The sequence below is a fragment of the Setaria viridis genome, chromosome 8 (assembly GCF_005286985.2).
Source record: "Setaria viridis chromosome 8, Setaria_viridis_v4.0, whole genome shotgun sequence".
In the NCBI taxonomy this organism is placed as follows: Eukaryota; Viridiplantae; Streptophyta; class Magnoliopsida; order Poales; family Poaceae; genus Setaria; species Setaria viridis.
The window spans coordinates 27,591,546-27,607,275 of NC_048270.2; the positions used below are offsets into that span (position 1 = coordinate 27,591,546).

Below are 15,730 nucleotides of genomic sequence, written 5' to 3' on the forward strand. Positions count from 1 at the left end.
TCCTTAGTCGTGGTTTTGCTACAGAGTGAATCACATGTTTGTATCGAAGATTGGTATATTCAGTCTAATTGAAAACCTGTTGCTATCATGGAATAGACACTGACTTATTCCTGTGCAGATTGTTGGGATGCGAACCATTAGGCATGATTCGATTATTGGAGATCCATTTGATGATTCCTCGCAACTACGGCGCCTTTCAGATTGCTGGCACACGACAACCTCAAGAACGTGGTGATAACCGGCTTTTGCTCCATGAAGAGTATGATCGAGCTCACGATCCACATTATGGAGAAAACAAAGTCATTGGAGTGCCTTACATTAGACACTACTCGTGGCCACCACAGGAGGTTTCGCAACATTGACAAATGCTGGCCGCTGAATGAGGAGGCGCTCGCAGAGGCAGGAAAGGCCCGTCACCGCCATTCAGAGGTACATTGAGGAAAGAGTGCCCCGCGGCTGTGAACCTCAAGGTTATCGAGCCGTGCAGCAAGTGCACTAGTTTATATTGATAAGCGGCAGTCGTTCTAAGATTTGTGACACGAATAAAGCCCCTACGTTGAATTGTGTAATGTTTTCGTGGATTTTGTTATCATAGCCTAAATTCTACACCCCGGCCAGAGAGAAGCATTTATCGACTTAACAGTATAAGTTATGTGATTTTTCCTAAGTTTTGTGATATGTCATGTCACAGTAGATGCTACCAGGAGTTAGCTCCTTTTTGTTTCGGCTTCTCTCAACCATGCTTAGATTATAATCTAAGCGAAGATTTTCCCACTTCTCGTTTTCGCTTCTTGTAGTTCAAATCTGTGAAACGGGTTACCACATGAGTAAAAATCTGGGAAAAATAAGCAAAGCGTATAGGGCTTTAGTACGTAAAGTTCATATACTGTTTAATAGAAAAAAGTATAAGCAAAAATAAACAGGACTTCAGTACGTGGAGTTCGTATACTGTTTAATAGAAATAGATATGACGTGCAGCTTTCGAGCTAGCATTATTGGATGCAATGTCTCTTTTTTCTCTGCCATCTGCTTTGATTGGTTCATTTGATTCCTGTAAACTACTTAACTTCATACGATATACTACGTATGATCCTGTCAAAATGGATGGATGGAAAAAAGCAGTGCCAACAACTCCACCTTTTGCTGTCGCAGGATGGAGAAAGATTACGTTCATTTTAAATCGATCAGAACCTTTTGAAAATACATACATCCAACTTTTGGTTGTTTCTTTTAGACGGCAAAATATGGTTGTTGAACAACCTCTACGATTGCAATATTTTTTATAAAAAAAATACATATTGCAGGTAAATTATTCTTCCACGTGTTCAATTCCCCACCTCCCAAGTTGCCCCGAACGCACAGTACCTCGCCCACTTACACGCGGGCCCCGCCCACATTATGAGCGCACCGCCCTGCTTTCCCACCCCCGCGGCCTTATCCCCCAGCCGAAAATGGACGCTACCACCGCCGCGGCCGCGAGGCGCCTCCCCCTCCCGCTCCGCGCGGCGCCGCCGCCGCGGTGCGCGGTCTCCGCGCGCTCCCGGCGAATATCCGGGCCCGGGCGACGGGTCCGGGCCTCCCCGGCCCGCGCGTCGCTCGACCGCGCCGCGGTCCTGCTCGACGCCGCGGCGGTGGTGGCGGGCGGCGGGACCGGGTACTCGCAGGCGAGCTACTACACGTCGCTGGGGCTCTTCGTGCTCTCCGTGCCGGGGCTGTGGTCGCTCATCAAGCGCTCCGTCAAGTCCAAGGTCCGCAATCCATCCATTCCCACGCCTCTCCCCCTCTCCTGCATCCTTCAACTGCCTCCCAACTAGCTCGCGCCGCACGCGCGCTCGTCGCTGCTCCGAGCAAGCACACGCGCGTCGCCGGAGGGTGCGCGCGCGCACGAGTGCGCTGCGAGTGAGCAGGGCGCGTGCCGCGCACACGTGTGGGTGAGCCGTGCTCGTGCCACTCTTGCTTGCCAGTGATGCAGTAATTCCGCGTAGATGCATCCGTGCCTGTGGAAATTGGGTAATTCTGGTCCTTCTGAATGAGCTTATCTTGTCTCGAGAACTGTATGAGCTCCCTGGCGAGCGTGCACACGGATTCGAGCACGCGTGATTAGCTTCGATGCAGGCTTCGTTCTTCCTTCTTTTCGAAATGTGACTATTAGTGCTGTATGATGTGGATAGTGGTAGTGGAGTGGACTTGTTGTGTCGGCAAAAGAGGGCACCGTCTTCTTTCCTTCTTTGATTTCCATGGTCCAAGATGCCACCACCACTTCCCATAAGAACGGCACTGCATTGCATAATTAAAATTTCTTAGCTCTCCATGCAGCAAAGTTGTTTCACAATAGTTTAATAATGGCTAAGGTTTGGCTGCCACTTCAGAGGTTGATGTATTTTTTTATCGAACCTATTTGTTTGGTTCTTAGCCAAAATTCAGCAGCACCTGTTGTCACATATGCCAAAATTGTGGATGCAGATTGTGCAAAAGACATTTGTCAAAGAGGGAGCGCAGTCGATGGCGCCAAATCAGGTGGCTGGAGAGATCCTGTCGTTCTTCACCCGCAACAATTTCACTGTCTCAGACCGCGGTGAGGTTATCACGTAAGTAGCATCGGATGTTTTATCCTAGTGTAGAAAGACTTTGATACCATCTGACAGGAGAAGTAGCAAACTGTATTATAGTATGGTGTGACAAAACTCTTGTGAATGCATATAACATAGTTTAATTCGTTTGCCAATCTAAATGGTGCTGCCAATTTGGAGCTTTGAGTTCATAGTGTCTCCACATTGGACACAATAATTGGTGTTCAAGGAACAAAATTGATCACACAAAATAAAATAACCCATAGTAGTAACACTTTACTTAGAAGTGCTAGAATTATAATGATGACTATAAAAATTGGAAGAATATGGCATATTTTCATCCTTTTCTCTTAATTAAATAGCTGCACAGTTCTAATGTAGCAGACTAACCGCGGTTCTGGTCACTGAGAATGCCTTGTAAATTGAAATATTTTTTTTGTATTTCTGGACAGCTTTGAGGGCACGATGGTACCAAGCAGAGGACAAGCGGCGTTGCTGACCTTCTGCACCTGCATTAGCCTCGGGAGCGTTGGGCTTGTTCTATCAATCGCTGTCCCAGAAGGTGGCAACAACTGGTTCTGGCTTATGACCCTAAGCCCCTTGGCGTATGTCTCTGCAACTCTCAGCTCCCAGCAATTCAGAATGAAACTTCCAGTGCAAATATAGTAACTATCCCTTCATGATGCTCCAGGGGAGTGTACTACTGGACAAAAGCGTCAAGGAAAGAAGAGATCAAGGTCAAGATGATCCTGTCCGATGATGGGAATGTATCTGAGATCCTTGTGCAAGGTGACGATGTCCAAGTTGAACAGATGAGGAAGGAACTCAAATTTAGCGAAAAGGGGATGATATATGTGAAGGGCATCTTTGAAACATGATAACCAGGAGTATGATTTCTGGAACCATAAATTGGTGACTAATCTTTGCCGTGGTGTGAACAGCGAAAACCAGGTGAGGGGATGCATATTCGACGGGCAAATCTGTACCTTGGCTTATAGAAAAGAACTGATCTTCGTACAGGATTTGATTGTTATGAGTGTTGCAAATGTGAGGATGGTTAATGTATAAACTTAACATTGTAAAAAAGTTGTGGAGAAACACGTTTTTGAGAATGAAAATAATAGTCCTTTTAGGGGAGAAAGAATTAACTGGAAATGTGGCTGCAACTTAAAAGTCACACGATCTCCAGTTTCGAGCTTGCTCTTCATGTTGTAGTGGGGAGGGTGGTATGTCATCCAATTTGCTACCTGATACTTGGGTGTTGACTTCAACTATCCACATTGATTTTTGTTCTTACCTTGAATCTTCATCCTCTTCTCCATCTTTGAGATTGGTCTGTCACTGTCTTTCATATCTGGCGTGGTCAAGCCTCCCTGGCGGGTCAGGGTTGAGGGTTGTGAGATTTGGAATTTCGGCTATTAGGGTCAGTGAATGCAGTTTTTAAGATTTAGATGTTTAGAGGTATGGCCGAATATCGAAGGTTGACCTAGTGTTAGAGGCAGTTGGCTGGTGATGAGACAAAGGTGCAGCTAGCCGGGGTTGAGGTGGGGGAGGATGGTCTTGCAACAGGAGCCATCGGAGATGGGAGGAGGAAGGCTGGATTGGGGCCTTGGGGATGCTGAAGTTCTCCTCGGGCTTCATGGACATGGCTGGACAAAGAAGAATGTGGTCGGAGGAAGGAGGCACGAGGTAGACGAATGAAGGAGAAGCCCTTAGTGAAATGTTTAACAAAAACTCGTATGGGGCCTAAAATTCTGGTGTTAGATAATAGAGGTAAACGCTCAGGTCGGAACTAATGGACCCTATTGAATTTTGCCTTTTTGAAATCAAGATAATGTTGGTTTTGACGCTTTGTTTTGATCTTTTTCTTGCTTGTTTGATGTAAAGCGACTGCTGCTGTTATAATATAAAATGGCATGTTCTTGTAAGGTACTATCTTTGGTCCTAAATATAAAATTTTGTATTTAGCTTATCTCAAGTTACTTTTCTATTTGAACCATGAGGAGCTGGAATTTGTATAAATTTATAATATAAAGTTAATATTACTGTATTCGTATCGAGAAAGCCTTTCATAACATACGATTATTTTTAATCAGAGTTTAGAGATAATGTAGTTTTCTCTTTGCCACCATTAAATCAGAGTGTAGTGAGAATTTTACGGTCGGATTCCGTCCATGGAGGGGAGAAGCAGATATGTGCTAAATAATCCAGAGAACAATGGGCACCTCTTTAGCCTCCTGCTTGGCCTTGGCATCATGCTCCACCGTTGCCTACGGCTTCCACGCTAATTTTCACAATGTTTTGTTTAAAACTTCGGCGAATTTCAATATGATTCCATTTTCACTAAATAGGATGTCAGCACGTAACAAAGAAATAAAAGAAGAAAAAGAAAAAAAATCGGTCGACCGCGGACTCTCTTGCGCATATTTCATTGGAAGCACTATTTCAATAAATTTGATACTCCCTTGCTCATATCTTACTCTTGGAAGCACGAAGGTAAATCTCCGCATTGGGATTTGGCCCTAGAGCCACCTGTATATTTTTTTTAGTGAAATCAATGGTCAGTTCCACTTCCACAGCTTTGAGATTTGTCCGAAATTTTATGAACTAGATTTTATTTTCCTCAGAATCTCAAAGCCCAATTCGTGAACTCACCGGTGACTGCATCCGAAGTGGATCTAAATAAAGAGAGAAACGTACACACGTTCCACTGCACATGGGCCATGAAGGGATGGTCCCACATGTCACGGACACTTCTCGTACCCGTCGCTCATCCCTGAAGGAAACCCCGAAGTCAAAGCCAGGCCTCCCGTCAATGACAGGTGGCCCCTGCAGTCCAACTTGACTCCAGGCAAGTCGTCCACTGACACCCCGGCCCGCACGGATGCCTGGCCCACCTGCCAGTCATCGCGTCCGCATCCGCCAGAATTCCCCGTCGTACCCGTGACGCTTCCCATTCCCACCCGCACTCCCCACTCCAGATCTCCTCGTCCTCTCCGTCTCCGTCGTCTTCCTCCCCTCCGGCCTGCCAATGCCTCCCAAATCCTAGCCCACCCGCCGCAAAACCCTACATCCGGCCGCCACCGGCATGGACCCCTCCGGATCCGCGTCCCGCCAGGGCCGCCTCCTCATCTCGCCGTCGCTTTCCACCCCGACCTTCTCCACCCGCTCCGCCTCGCAGTCCCCGGCCGCGAACCCCGCGCCGCAGCACCACCACGAGCGCCGCAACTCCACCTCCTCCCCGAAGCCCCTCGTTCCCTTCCCCTCCTCCTCCGCCGGCACCTACAGGCCCCGCTCCTCCACGGGCGGCGGCGCGGGGCCCCGCGGCGCCGCGGCGTCGGCCTCTTCCGCCGCCTCGGGCGCGGCGTTCGCCCACAACGCGCGCCTCGCGGCCGCGCTGGTCCCCGCCGCGGCCTTCCTCCTCGACCTCGGCGGGCTCCCCGTCTTCGCCGTCCTCGCCATCGGCCTCGCCGCGTCCTACCTCCTCGACGCGCTCCAGCTGCGCCAGGGCGCCTTCTTCACCGTCTGGGCGTCGCTGATCGCTGCCGACGTCGCCTTCTTCTTCTCCGCCTCCCTCTCCTCCGCGGCCGCCGCCTCCCTGCCGCTCACCGCCCTCGCCCTGCTCCTCTGCGCCCAGACCTCCTTCCTCATCGGCGTCTGGGCGTCGCTGCAGTTCCGATGGATCCAGCTCGAGAACCCCACCATCGTGGCCGCGCTGGAGCGGCTGCTCTTCGCGTGCGTGCCCATTGCTGCTCCTGCGCTCTTCACATGGGCTCTCGTGTCCGCGGTCGGCATGGCTAATGCGTCCTACTACTTCGCCGCGTTCTGCATGGTGTTCTACTGGCTGTTCTCCATACCCCGACCGTCCAGCTTCAACAACCGGAAGCAGGACGCTCCGATGCAGGACAGTGATGGCATTCTGGGTCCCTTGGAGAGCTGTGTGCATTCCTTGTATCTGCTGTTTGTGCCAGTGTTGTTCCATGCTGCATCCCATCATGCCACGCTCTTCACATCGTGGGGCAGTGTGTGTGAACTGCTGCTGCTGTTCTTCATACCGTTCTTGTTCCAGCTCTATGCGTCCACCCGGGGTGCGCTGTGGTGGATCACCAGGGATGCCCACGCAATGGATCAGATAAGGATCGCGAATGGGTTGGTTGCACTGGTTGTGGTGGTGCTGTGCCTTGAGGTGCGAGTTGTATTCCACTCATTTGGAAGGTACATCCATGCTCCACCACCACTGAATTACCTGCTTGTCACGGTCACAATGCTTGGTGGCGCTTTGGGCCTTGCAGCACATGCCGCGGGCAAGGTTGGAGATGCGGCCAGCTCAGCGGCCTTTACAGTGTTGGCAGTGCTAGTCAGTGGAGCAGGAGCTGTAGTCATTGGATTCCCTATTATGGTATGTTGCGGCCTCCTTTATAATGACTATATCTACAATTGTGAAGTTTTTTACCAACATTACCAGTGCCTAAATGCGTTTTCTAGTATTGGCTTAAAAAAAATTCCTCAATAATGTTGAATTTTTTTGAACTTGTTATGTTAACACTTAAGCATTTTGATTTCTTTGAACTTGTTATCATAACACTACTACATGTTGAATTTTGAACTTGTTATCTTATTAATTTACTATTGCCATTGCAATCTGTTTTTCATTTGTGTCTCATTTGGTACAATATAAACACTGTACACTTAAAACCGTTTTATGTGATGCCATCATGTATTTGCTATTTGGCTTAGGCTATTTGTACAATATTCTTATGTTTGATCGGTGCCTTATCCACTTTTCCAGCAATAGCTTTTAGAAGTACAGATCAGAATAATCCTTTTAGATCAATCTTGCAGTACTTTGTTGATCTAATGAAATAATTAGGTTTGGATCATCATTGATAGTTCCAACAACCAAACTTAAGCAAGACAACTTTTTGAAGCTTTTCCTAGATTATGGTACTTTGTAATACAATGTTTTGACATGAATAAAATAAAAAGAATCTTGAGGGGATCAGTGGCATGTTGTGGACTAATTGCAGTATAGGAAATATAGTCACCCAAATTTTAGTGGAAGTAAACTGTGATATTGTATTGCAATACATAACCTCTAATAGTACTTGACCACTGCTGCTGGTAGATGCTGATGAATTATGAACTACATTTTTTTTTGAACCTCTGGTCCCTGTTTATTTTTGTCCTGACTGGTGCTTTTTTTGTTTGAAATGCTGTAGCTGAGTACCTGAATACTTACACCCTAATAATCTCCCCACTCGCCATGTCATCCTCCAGACCTCCACCACAATATGTTCAATGATGTTACTTAGTACTTGAATCATGGTTGTGATGATGCTAGTGAGTTTCTTGGCTGGGGACTGGGGTCATGATTTTTGAAATGCTGCAGGGTTGCCAATTGCTTCAAAAGTTACTTAGATCATATAAAATATCTATTGCAGAAATACTGCTAATTATACTGAGTTATGATGTATGTTGTAGTACAAGCGTATATGCTTTCTATAAAAGCAGGGGTAAGCCTTTATCGGATAAAGGATATATGTTGTTAAAGTAGATAGTTATTTGCTTGATGATATTTGCCTCTGCTGTAGGAGTTTAAATTGGCACTCAAAATTTTAGAGTAAAACACGTTGAAGAACAATATGAGTATCTGGCAATCACTTAGGATTGTGAAATAGCAGTATTTCGGTGAGTACCTTTGCACAGTGAGTTATAGGATGGGGTGGTCTCATTGGAGACATAAAAGCATAAGCTAACCATCATCTAGCCCCCTGGCAATGACATCAATGCATCTCTTGTGGCAACCAATTTAACCTATTGTCCAATGTTAGAGTGACGTGCCATTGAATTTGACAGGCAACCTGTCCTTTTGCAAATTTTTTCTAACCAGTTATTTATTGTTTGCACGTAAACAGATATTTGTGTAAGACCACACTTAGTGTTTTCCTTTTTGCTAATTCTTTTGCAGTTCCTTCCACTGCCGATGATTTCTGGTTATTATGTTGCAAGGTTCTTTACTAAGAAAAGCTTGTCATCATACTTCACCTTTGTGGCAATTGGAAGCTTGATGGTCCTTTGGTTCGTGGTGCACAATTATTGGGATCTGAATATTTGGATTGCTGGCATGCCATTGAAGTCCTTCACTAAGTATGTTGTTGCAGCTGTCATCATGGCAATGGCTGTTCCTGGTTTGGCACTTCTCCCAACAAAACTTCGCTTTCTTCTGGAACTTGGTCTTATTGGTCATACATTGTTGCTATGCAACATCGAGAACCGATTGTTCAACTATGCCTCCATGTATTACTTTGGATTAGAAGAGGATATCATCTATCCTAGTTATATGGTTTTGATTACAACCTTTTTGGGCTTGGCTATTGTAAGAAGATTATATGTTGATCAGAGAGTTGGGCCCAAAGCTGCTTGGATCTTGACTTGTCTATATTCATCAAAACTATCAATGTTGTTTATGACATCAAGATCAGTTATATGGGTTTCAGCTGTCTTGCTACTTGCTGTTACTCCCCCTTTACTTCTTTACAGGTATTTACTGCAACTCTAGTGTTCTGATTGGATCAGCAATATAATTTTGTTGTGTTGTATTAAACTATCAATCAGAGTGCTGCTAATTCCATGTAAGTTGATAAAATCTTATTGCTTGTGAGTTTTAGAGACAAGTCCAAAGGGGCTGCTAGGATGAAGGTCTGGCAAGCTTATTTCCATGCGTCTGTCGTAGCATTTTCTGCCTGGCTCTGCCGGGAAACAATTTTTGAAGCTTTGCAGTGGTGGAATGGAAGACCTCCTTCAGATGGTCTGCTACTGGGTTCATATATTCTGTTGACAGGAGTCGCTTGCATACCGATAGTCGTTCTCCACTTCCCTCATGTTCAGGTAGTTGATATCCTATATGTTATGGTTAAAAAGATTGATCATCTTCATAGTGCATCTTACATGTTGAGACATTGCAATCTGGTTGTTCAAACTTATCTTTTTTCCGTGGCAATTTTATTAACTTAGCGTAGTCAAATTAAATTTTTAGTTTAGTTTATGGGATTCATTCTGAACTTTGAACTGAAACATAGCCTAATGGTTTCAAGATGCATATGAGCTCTGACATTATTTTGTTGCCCTCAAAGAGAATGAAAATCCTTCCACGCGATGAAATCTTTTACTGATCAATTCAATTCAAATGATCAGCAAGTGACCTTCATGATGCTGAAAGATATTTGTCACTTGAAACAGCTGTAATGCATGCACAAACATATAATTATGGATTTTTTGGCACCATTTTAAAATTTGAACTTTTAGGATTATCTTTGGGATTTTAATTATGTAGTCCTCACCTGTTGGTTTTGCTTCTTTAACCAAACATAAGAAATAGCCCCTATAGCTTCTGATTTTATCAAGAGGTGGTGTTATCGAGTCATTTCCATATATTTCTGATGCCAGTCAAGGAAAAGCAAGTGGCCCTTTGTTTTTGTAACTGAATGTGGTTCCTCTTTACCCCAAGAAAGTTAAATATTGAATCATACCTCTCGTTTAATACTGTGTTTTCTCTCATGCTACTGTTTGCTCTATACCTGTCTACATCTTGCAAATTCTTTTGGCGCTGCACTAATTGATTACATTTCACTATGTCCTTGCAGTCAGCAAAGAGATTCCTGGTCCTTGTTGTGGCTACAGGCCTTCTCTTTGTTATTATGCAGCCTCCTATTAAGCTATCATGGGTATACCGGTCAGAATTGATCACAGCAGCACATTTATCTGATGATGACACTTCAATATATGGGTTTGTAGCATCAAAGCCCACGTGGCCATCATGGCTGCTCATCGCAACTGTGGTACTTACATTAGCAGCAGTTACATCCATCATCCCAGTGAAGTATGTTGTTGAGTTGAGGGCTTTGTATGCAGTGGCAGTTGGGGTTACACTAGGCATCTACATATCTGTCCAGTACTTCTTCCAGGCAGTTGTTCTGTATCCTCTTCTTGTTGCAACAATTGTCTCTGCGGCAGTCTTTGTTGTATTCACACATCTCCCTTCTGAATCCAGCACAAGGGTTTTGCCATGGGTGTTCTCTTTCTTGGTAGCTTTGTTCCCAGTCACCTATCTGCTTGAAGGACAATTAAGAGCCAAAAGTTTTGCAGATGAGGATGAAGCAGAGAAGTTCACCAACATGTTGGCTATAGAAGGGGCAAGAATGTCACTTTTGGGTCTCTATGCTGCTATTTTCATGATCATTGCATTAGAAATTAAGTTTGAACTGGCTTTGCTACTGCGCGACAAGGCTGCGGACAGGGGTGTTACACATGGCCCATCTAGTCGGAGCTCTGCCTTCCCACCCAAAGCAAGGCTGCTCCAGCAACGAAGAGCTCATGCTGCACCAACATTCACCATCAAGAGATTAGCAGCTGAGGCAGCTTGGATGCCTGCAATTGGCAATGTGTCTACTGTGCTGTGCTTCATTATCTGCCTTGTTCTCAATATAACACTTACTGGTGGCTCGAACCGTGCTATCTTCTTCCTAGCACCCATCCTCCTGCTTTTGAACCAGGATTCAGATATCTTTGCAGGATTTGGTGACAGGCAGCGCTATTTCCCTGTAACAATTTCCATTTCTGGATATTTGCTATTGACAGCATTGTATAGGATATGGGAGGAGACTTGGCCTGGCAATGGAGGATGGGCTCTTGATATTGGGGGCCCAGGCTGGCTATTCGCTGTGAAAAATGTAGCTCTTCTTGTTCTGACATTGCCAAATCACATACTCTTCAACCGCTTCATGTGGGATTATGTCAGACAGACAGATGCGAAGCTACTGTTGACGCTACCTCTCAACTTGCCCTCGATTATAATGACAGACATACTTACTATTCGGGTGTTAGGATTGCTAGGAGCTATGTACTCTCTTGCCCAGTACCTGATATCAAGGCGGATAAGAATCGCTGGGATGAAATACATTTAAAATAGGATATTTAACTTTTTGAGGTAAATCGTGTATGCTTTGTCTCAATTGCTATCAATAGTCTCCATTTTCCTGAAGCATCCTTTCAATGCATTGCTTGCAGGCATTGAGCCTTTGGACAGAGACATCTTTGCCTGGTTGGCTTGGAGGAAAAATTGCGCCATGCAGCAGAGAGAAGCAAGGGTCGAATGACTTCACCGAATGATCTGTATACTCAGTGTACCCGAAACCGAAAGGTGCTGGAGCACTAGCATAATTGCACATACGATACCATCACCTTGGGCCATTTACTTTGAACATTTGATGGTGTGACATTTTGCGATATGCTTTTTGACAAGCCTGAGAAAAGGACTTTGTACATCTTGGTAGCTTCTTTCTTGTCTAAATGATCTGGTCAGATAATCCAGAATTGCATGACATGCCAGTGTTTCCATATCGCTACCGGGTTTTGTTTGCTGCAGAAAGCCAGAAACATTTGGTTCTACCTCATGAGCTAGCTTTTCCGATCCATGTCGAATAGGGCTCGCATAAGGCCAGCTCCAGTGTGGAGCAAAATCGATGTTTGAGCGGATAAAACCGAACATAGCACGCAGCGAGAGTCGACCTGGCAGCTCCAGTGCTGGTTCGGTTGGTTCTGACGACAGAAGTCGAATGCAGCTAGCGTTCGCTCCCTGCGGTGGGAACACCGATTCATGGGGGCCCACATACGAGGAAAACATTCCTCAATCATAGTGGCGTCTTCCCCTCCCGCGAAGCGTTGGAACTGTCCGCGCCGCTTTCTCCTGATCCCCTTCCTTTCTCTTCTCTCTCCCTCCAAATCCGGTGATGGATCAAGAAATTAGGCTATGGAGAAGAGCAGATCAGGTTGAGCCGCAGCAGATCCAAGCAAAATCGGGTCCGGAACGGTGCTCGTGGAGGCTCGCGCTTGGCGCTAATGCAGGCCGGCGCACAGGACGTGGATGGCCGCCTGCCCGCCTGGTGCCTGCGGATGGCGACGTTGTCGGCGGCCGGCGCCGAGGGAAGACGGAGGGTGGCGGTTGATGTGGTGGTGATTGCCGGCCGCGGCGGATCCGCACTCCATGCTACTCTACTCCTGCTGGCCGTCCCCGTCGCCGCTTTCTTCCAAAGCCGGCACCTCCGTGGCCTTCCTTCGCTCGGTGGGTGAAGGCAACGACCATCAGCCTGATATGCTATTTTGTTCCGTTGAGTTCGAACTCTAACCGGAGTTAGATTTCTGTTCTGACACACAAAGGTCGCCTCTCACAGTGTGCTCAGTTCGATTTTTTGGGCTGGAAATCGATTTTGGAGCAACACTGGAGCTGCTCTAACATGTTTGGAGTTCGATATGTTTGCCTTCTCCGCTTTCTTTGTTCCAACCAAAATAATCTCCCCTGTTCATCCATCGATTTCTTTGTCATCCTCCGATCTTTGTGCTCTGCTTTGTTGCTCGATGCATTCGATTTTCCTTGACATAATGATTCAGCACCAGACGCCCAAGGTCCTGCAGCGGCGGTGCCTCCCTTCCTCCGGGTTCGCCGGATCTGGAGGCCCTATCCTCTTCCTCCGCCGGCGCTTGGTGCTGGTTCTGCTCATGGATTTGGAAGCTCCGTTTGGTCCCTGGCCTGGCACTTCAACTCACATCTTTCAGGAAGATGCCCGGATCGAAGGATCCCGGATGGCTCGTATCCGCAATCTACTAAGAACAGGAGGCGGCGGCGGGAGCTCTTCCTGTCAACTGATCTGCAAAATTGGAGGAAGAAGAAACCAAAACTCAACTCTCAACTGCAATCAATTGAAGAAAGTATTCTTAAACTGCAGAGTCTTCCTCCTAATCTTCAGAATCAATCTTTACAAAGAGACCTAATCCAACAACATCAAGTGATCCTGGACAGACAAGCGGAATTTCATAAGCAGAGATACAAAAAGAGTTGGGTTACTGAGGGGGATAGAAACGCACACTTCTTTCAGCAGGCCATCCTTAAGAGGGCGAGAAGAAACAGGATTCTTTTCCTTGCAGATGAGTTTGGGAATCCTTTGACAACTCAAGATCAGATTGACACATGTTTCAACAACTACTTCAAGAATCTGTTCACAAGCCAGGTTGATCATCAACAGTTGCATATCTTACCTCAACAGAATAGGGTACAAGAAGATTTCAGTAGTGACTTCACAAGTTCCATTCCTGACAAAGCTGAGTTATGGGGTATTCTGAAGAATATGAAGAAGGATGCAGCCCCTGGTCCAGATGGATTTAATGCAGCTTTCTATAGAGTTTCTTGGGACTGGCTTGGTGATGATGTAGTCAATCTGGTTCAGAATTTTTATCACACAGGTATGCTTCCACATGAACTTAACAAACTTTTATTGTTCTTATTCCCACGAAAAATACTACTGAGCTCCCTTAAGATTTCAGACCTATTAGTCTTTGCAATGTTATTTACAAGATCATTGCTAAAAGCTTAGCTGATAGAATTAAGCCTTTTCTTCCTAACAAAGTGCATTTATCTCAGTCAGCTTTCATTCCTGGTAGACATATTTCTTCTAATATTATTATTGCCCAGGAAATTACTCACTCTTTTGGTCTCACTTCTTGGAATCATAAAGGCTTCCTTCTTAAGATTGATTTAGCTAAGGCTTTTGATAGAATTGAGTGGAACTTTATTACTAATGCCATGCTTAGAATTGGTTTGCCTTTGCAGATTGTAAATCTAACCAGAACTTGTATATCTACTCTTGATTTCTATGTTCTTGTCAATGGTCAACCTTCCTCTTCTTTTCTTTCCCAGAGAGGGATTAGACAAGGCTGCCCCTTATCTCCATATCTTTTGCATTGGCCATCAATGAGCTCTCTCTCCCACTTCAAATGGCCTTACAAAACAACCATCTCTTTGGGATTTCCCTTGGCCAAAATTGTCCTCCCATTCACTCTTTGTTGTTTGCTGATGACCTGCTTATCTGTGGCAAAGCCACTAGTGCTGAGGCTTCCCAAATCAGGCTTATTCTTGATAGTTTCTGCCAAGCCTCTGGTCAGACTCCTAATTGGGCCAAATCCTCAATTCTTTTAAGTAAAAACGTTGATGTCTGCACTAAGCAGGAGATCCGGAATCTTTTTCTTGTTCCTATGATGACCTCTTAGATCACTCATTTGGGTCATCCTACCATTTTCTCCTACAAAGACAGATGTCAAGCTTACAACTTCATCTTTAATAAGTTCAGAGCTAAATTTACTGGTATCAAGGCTAATAAACTTAATCATGCTGGTGGAATTACTTATATTAATTCTGTGTTGGCTTCCATTCCTATCAACTACATGCAGAATATTTTATTTTCCAGAAGTTTTACAGAGAAGACAAATTCCATCCTTAGACGTTTCTGGTGGCAGGGTGTTCAAGTGGAAGATTCTTCTAAACCTTTTTACTTCAGGTCTTGGGATGATATTTACCAACCAAAGTGTGTTGGTGGTTTGGGTATTAGAAATCTTTACACTGTCAACAAGAGCTTAGTTTTACATTCTGCATGGTTAATTGTTTCTAATAAAGATCCTTTTCTTTCTTCTGTTCTTAAAGCTAAATATTTTCCTAACACTAGCTTTTGGAGAGCTGCTTGTCACGGTACCAGGTTTGCTTTTTGGTCTTCTGTTATGCAGGTTAAACATCATCTTCAGGAGCAGTGTGTGGTGCAGATTCACCAAGGTAATTCCAATATTTGGACAGACCCTTGGTGTGAGAATTGGGAAAATATCCACACCCATTTAAAAAATCCTCATATCCATAGACAACTTCCGAACTTAGTTTCTGACTTATGGAATCAGAAGCAATCTTCTTGGAATCGTATTCTGATTAATTCCACCTTCCAACATCAAGCTGTTGACTCTATCCTTCAGGTTCACAAAGTTTCTTCTAGTTCTGTTGATCAGCTCTGTTGGAAACATTCAATCCAAGGTACTTGCTCTACCAAGGAAGTTTATAAGTACCTCTCTATTCAAAACACTCATTCTCTGCCTAGTCACGGACCTAGCTCTATCTCTTCGGCTGCTCTTTCAATTCTTATAGGATCTGGAATCATAAAACCATGCCTCGCATCAAAGCTTTCTGTTGGAGACTAATTAGACATTCTCTTGCTAATGGGCATAGAGCTGCTACTCTCAGACCTGCAAGATCTGTGGTTCTGATGAAACTGAGTTTCATATGTTTTTTG

The 15,730-nt window shown here is 45.2% G+C and overlaps 2 protein-coding genes across 3 annotated transcripts; both read left to right on the forward strand.

The window, feature by feature from the left end:
- Positions 1–1,436: 1,436 nt before the first annotated feature.
- LOC117834160 (protein COFACTOR ASSEMBLY OF COMPLEX C SUBUNIT B CCB1, chloroplastic) lies at positions 1,437–3,725 on the forward strand. The gene is made up of 4 exons (XM_034713785.2): positions 1,437–1,748; positions 2,464–2,588; positions 3,023–3,175; positions 3,262–3,725. Exons 1-4 carry the CDS (start codon positions 1,452–1,454, stop codon positions 3,446–3,448), a joined length of 762 nt encoding a protein of 253 aa, XP_034569676.1. The 5' UTR covers positions 1,437–1,451; the 3' UTR covers positions 3,449–3,725.
- A 1,792-nt stretch (positions 3,726–5,517) lies between these two features.
- On the forward strand, positions 5,518–11,950 carry LOC117833506 (uncharacterized). Of its 2 annotated transcripts, none has more exons than XM_034713025.2 (5): positions 5,518–6,969; positions 8,539–9,110; positions 9,233–9,458; positions 10,214–11,556; positions 11,637–11,950. In XM_034713025.2, exons 1-4 carry the CDS (start codon positions 5,659–5,661, stop codon positions 11,531–11,533), a joined length of 3,429 nt encoding a protein of 1,142 aa, XP_034568916.1. In that variant the 5' UTR covers positions 5,518–5,658; the 3' UTR covers positions 11,534–11,556; positions 11,637–11,950. The 2 variants fall into 2 exon arrangements, with proteins under 2 accessions (XP_034568916.1, XP_034568917.1); XM_034713026.2 differs by having other exon boundaries at positions 5,519–6,969; positions 9,239–9,458.
- The last annotated feature ends 3,780 nt before the right edge of the window (positions 11,951–15,730 follow it).

Coding starts and splice junctions, on each gene's coding strand:
- LOC117834160 (XM_034713785.2), top strand. CDS start 1,452: ATGGACGCTACCACCGCCGCGGCCGCGAGGCGCCTCCCCCTCCCGCTC. Junction 1,749..2,463: donor AGCGCTCCGTCAAGTCCAAG/GTCCGCAATCCA, acceptor TTGTGGATGCAG/ATTGTGCAAAAGACATTTGT. Junction 3,176..3,261: donor ATGACCCTAAGCCCCTTGGC/GTATGTCTCTGC, acceptor ATGATGCTCCAG/GGGAGTGTACTACTGGACAA.
- LOC117833506 (XM_034713025.2), top strand. CDS start 5,659: ATGGACCCCTCCGGATCCGCGTCCCGCCAGGGCCGCCTCCTCATCTCG. Junction 6,970..8,538: donor TCATTGGATTCCCTATTATG/GTATGTTGCGGC, acceptor ATTCTTTTGCAG/TTCCTTCCACTGCCGATGAT. Junction 9,111..9,232: donor CCCCCTTTACTTCTTTACAG/GTATTTACTGCA, acceptor ATTGCTTGTGAG/TTTTAGAGACAAGTCCAAAG.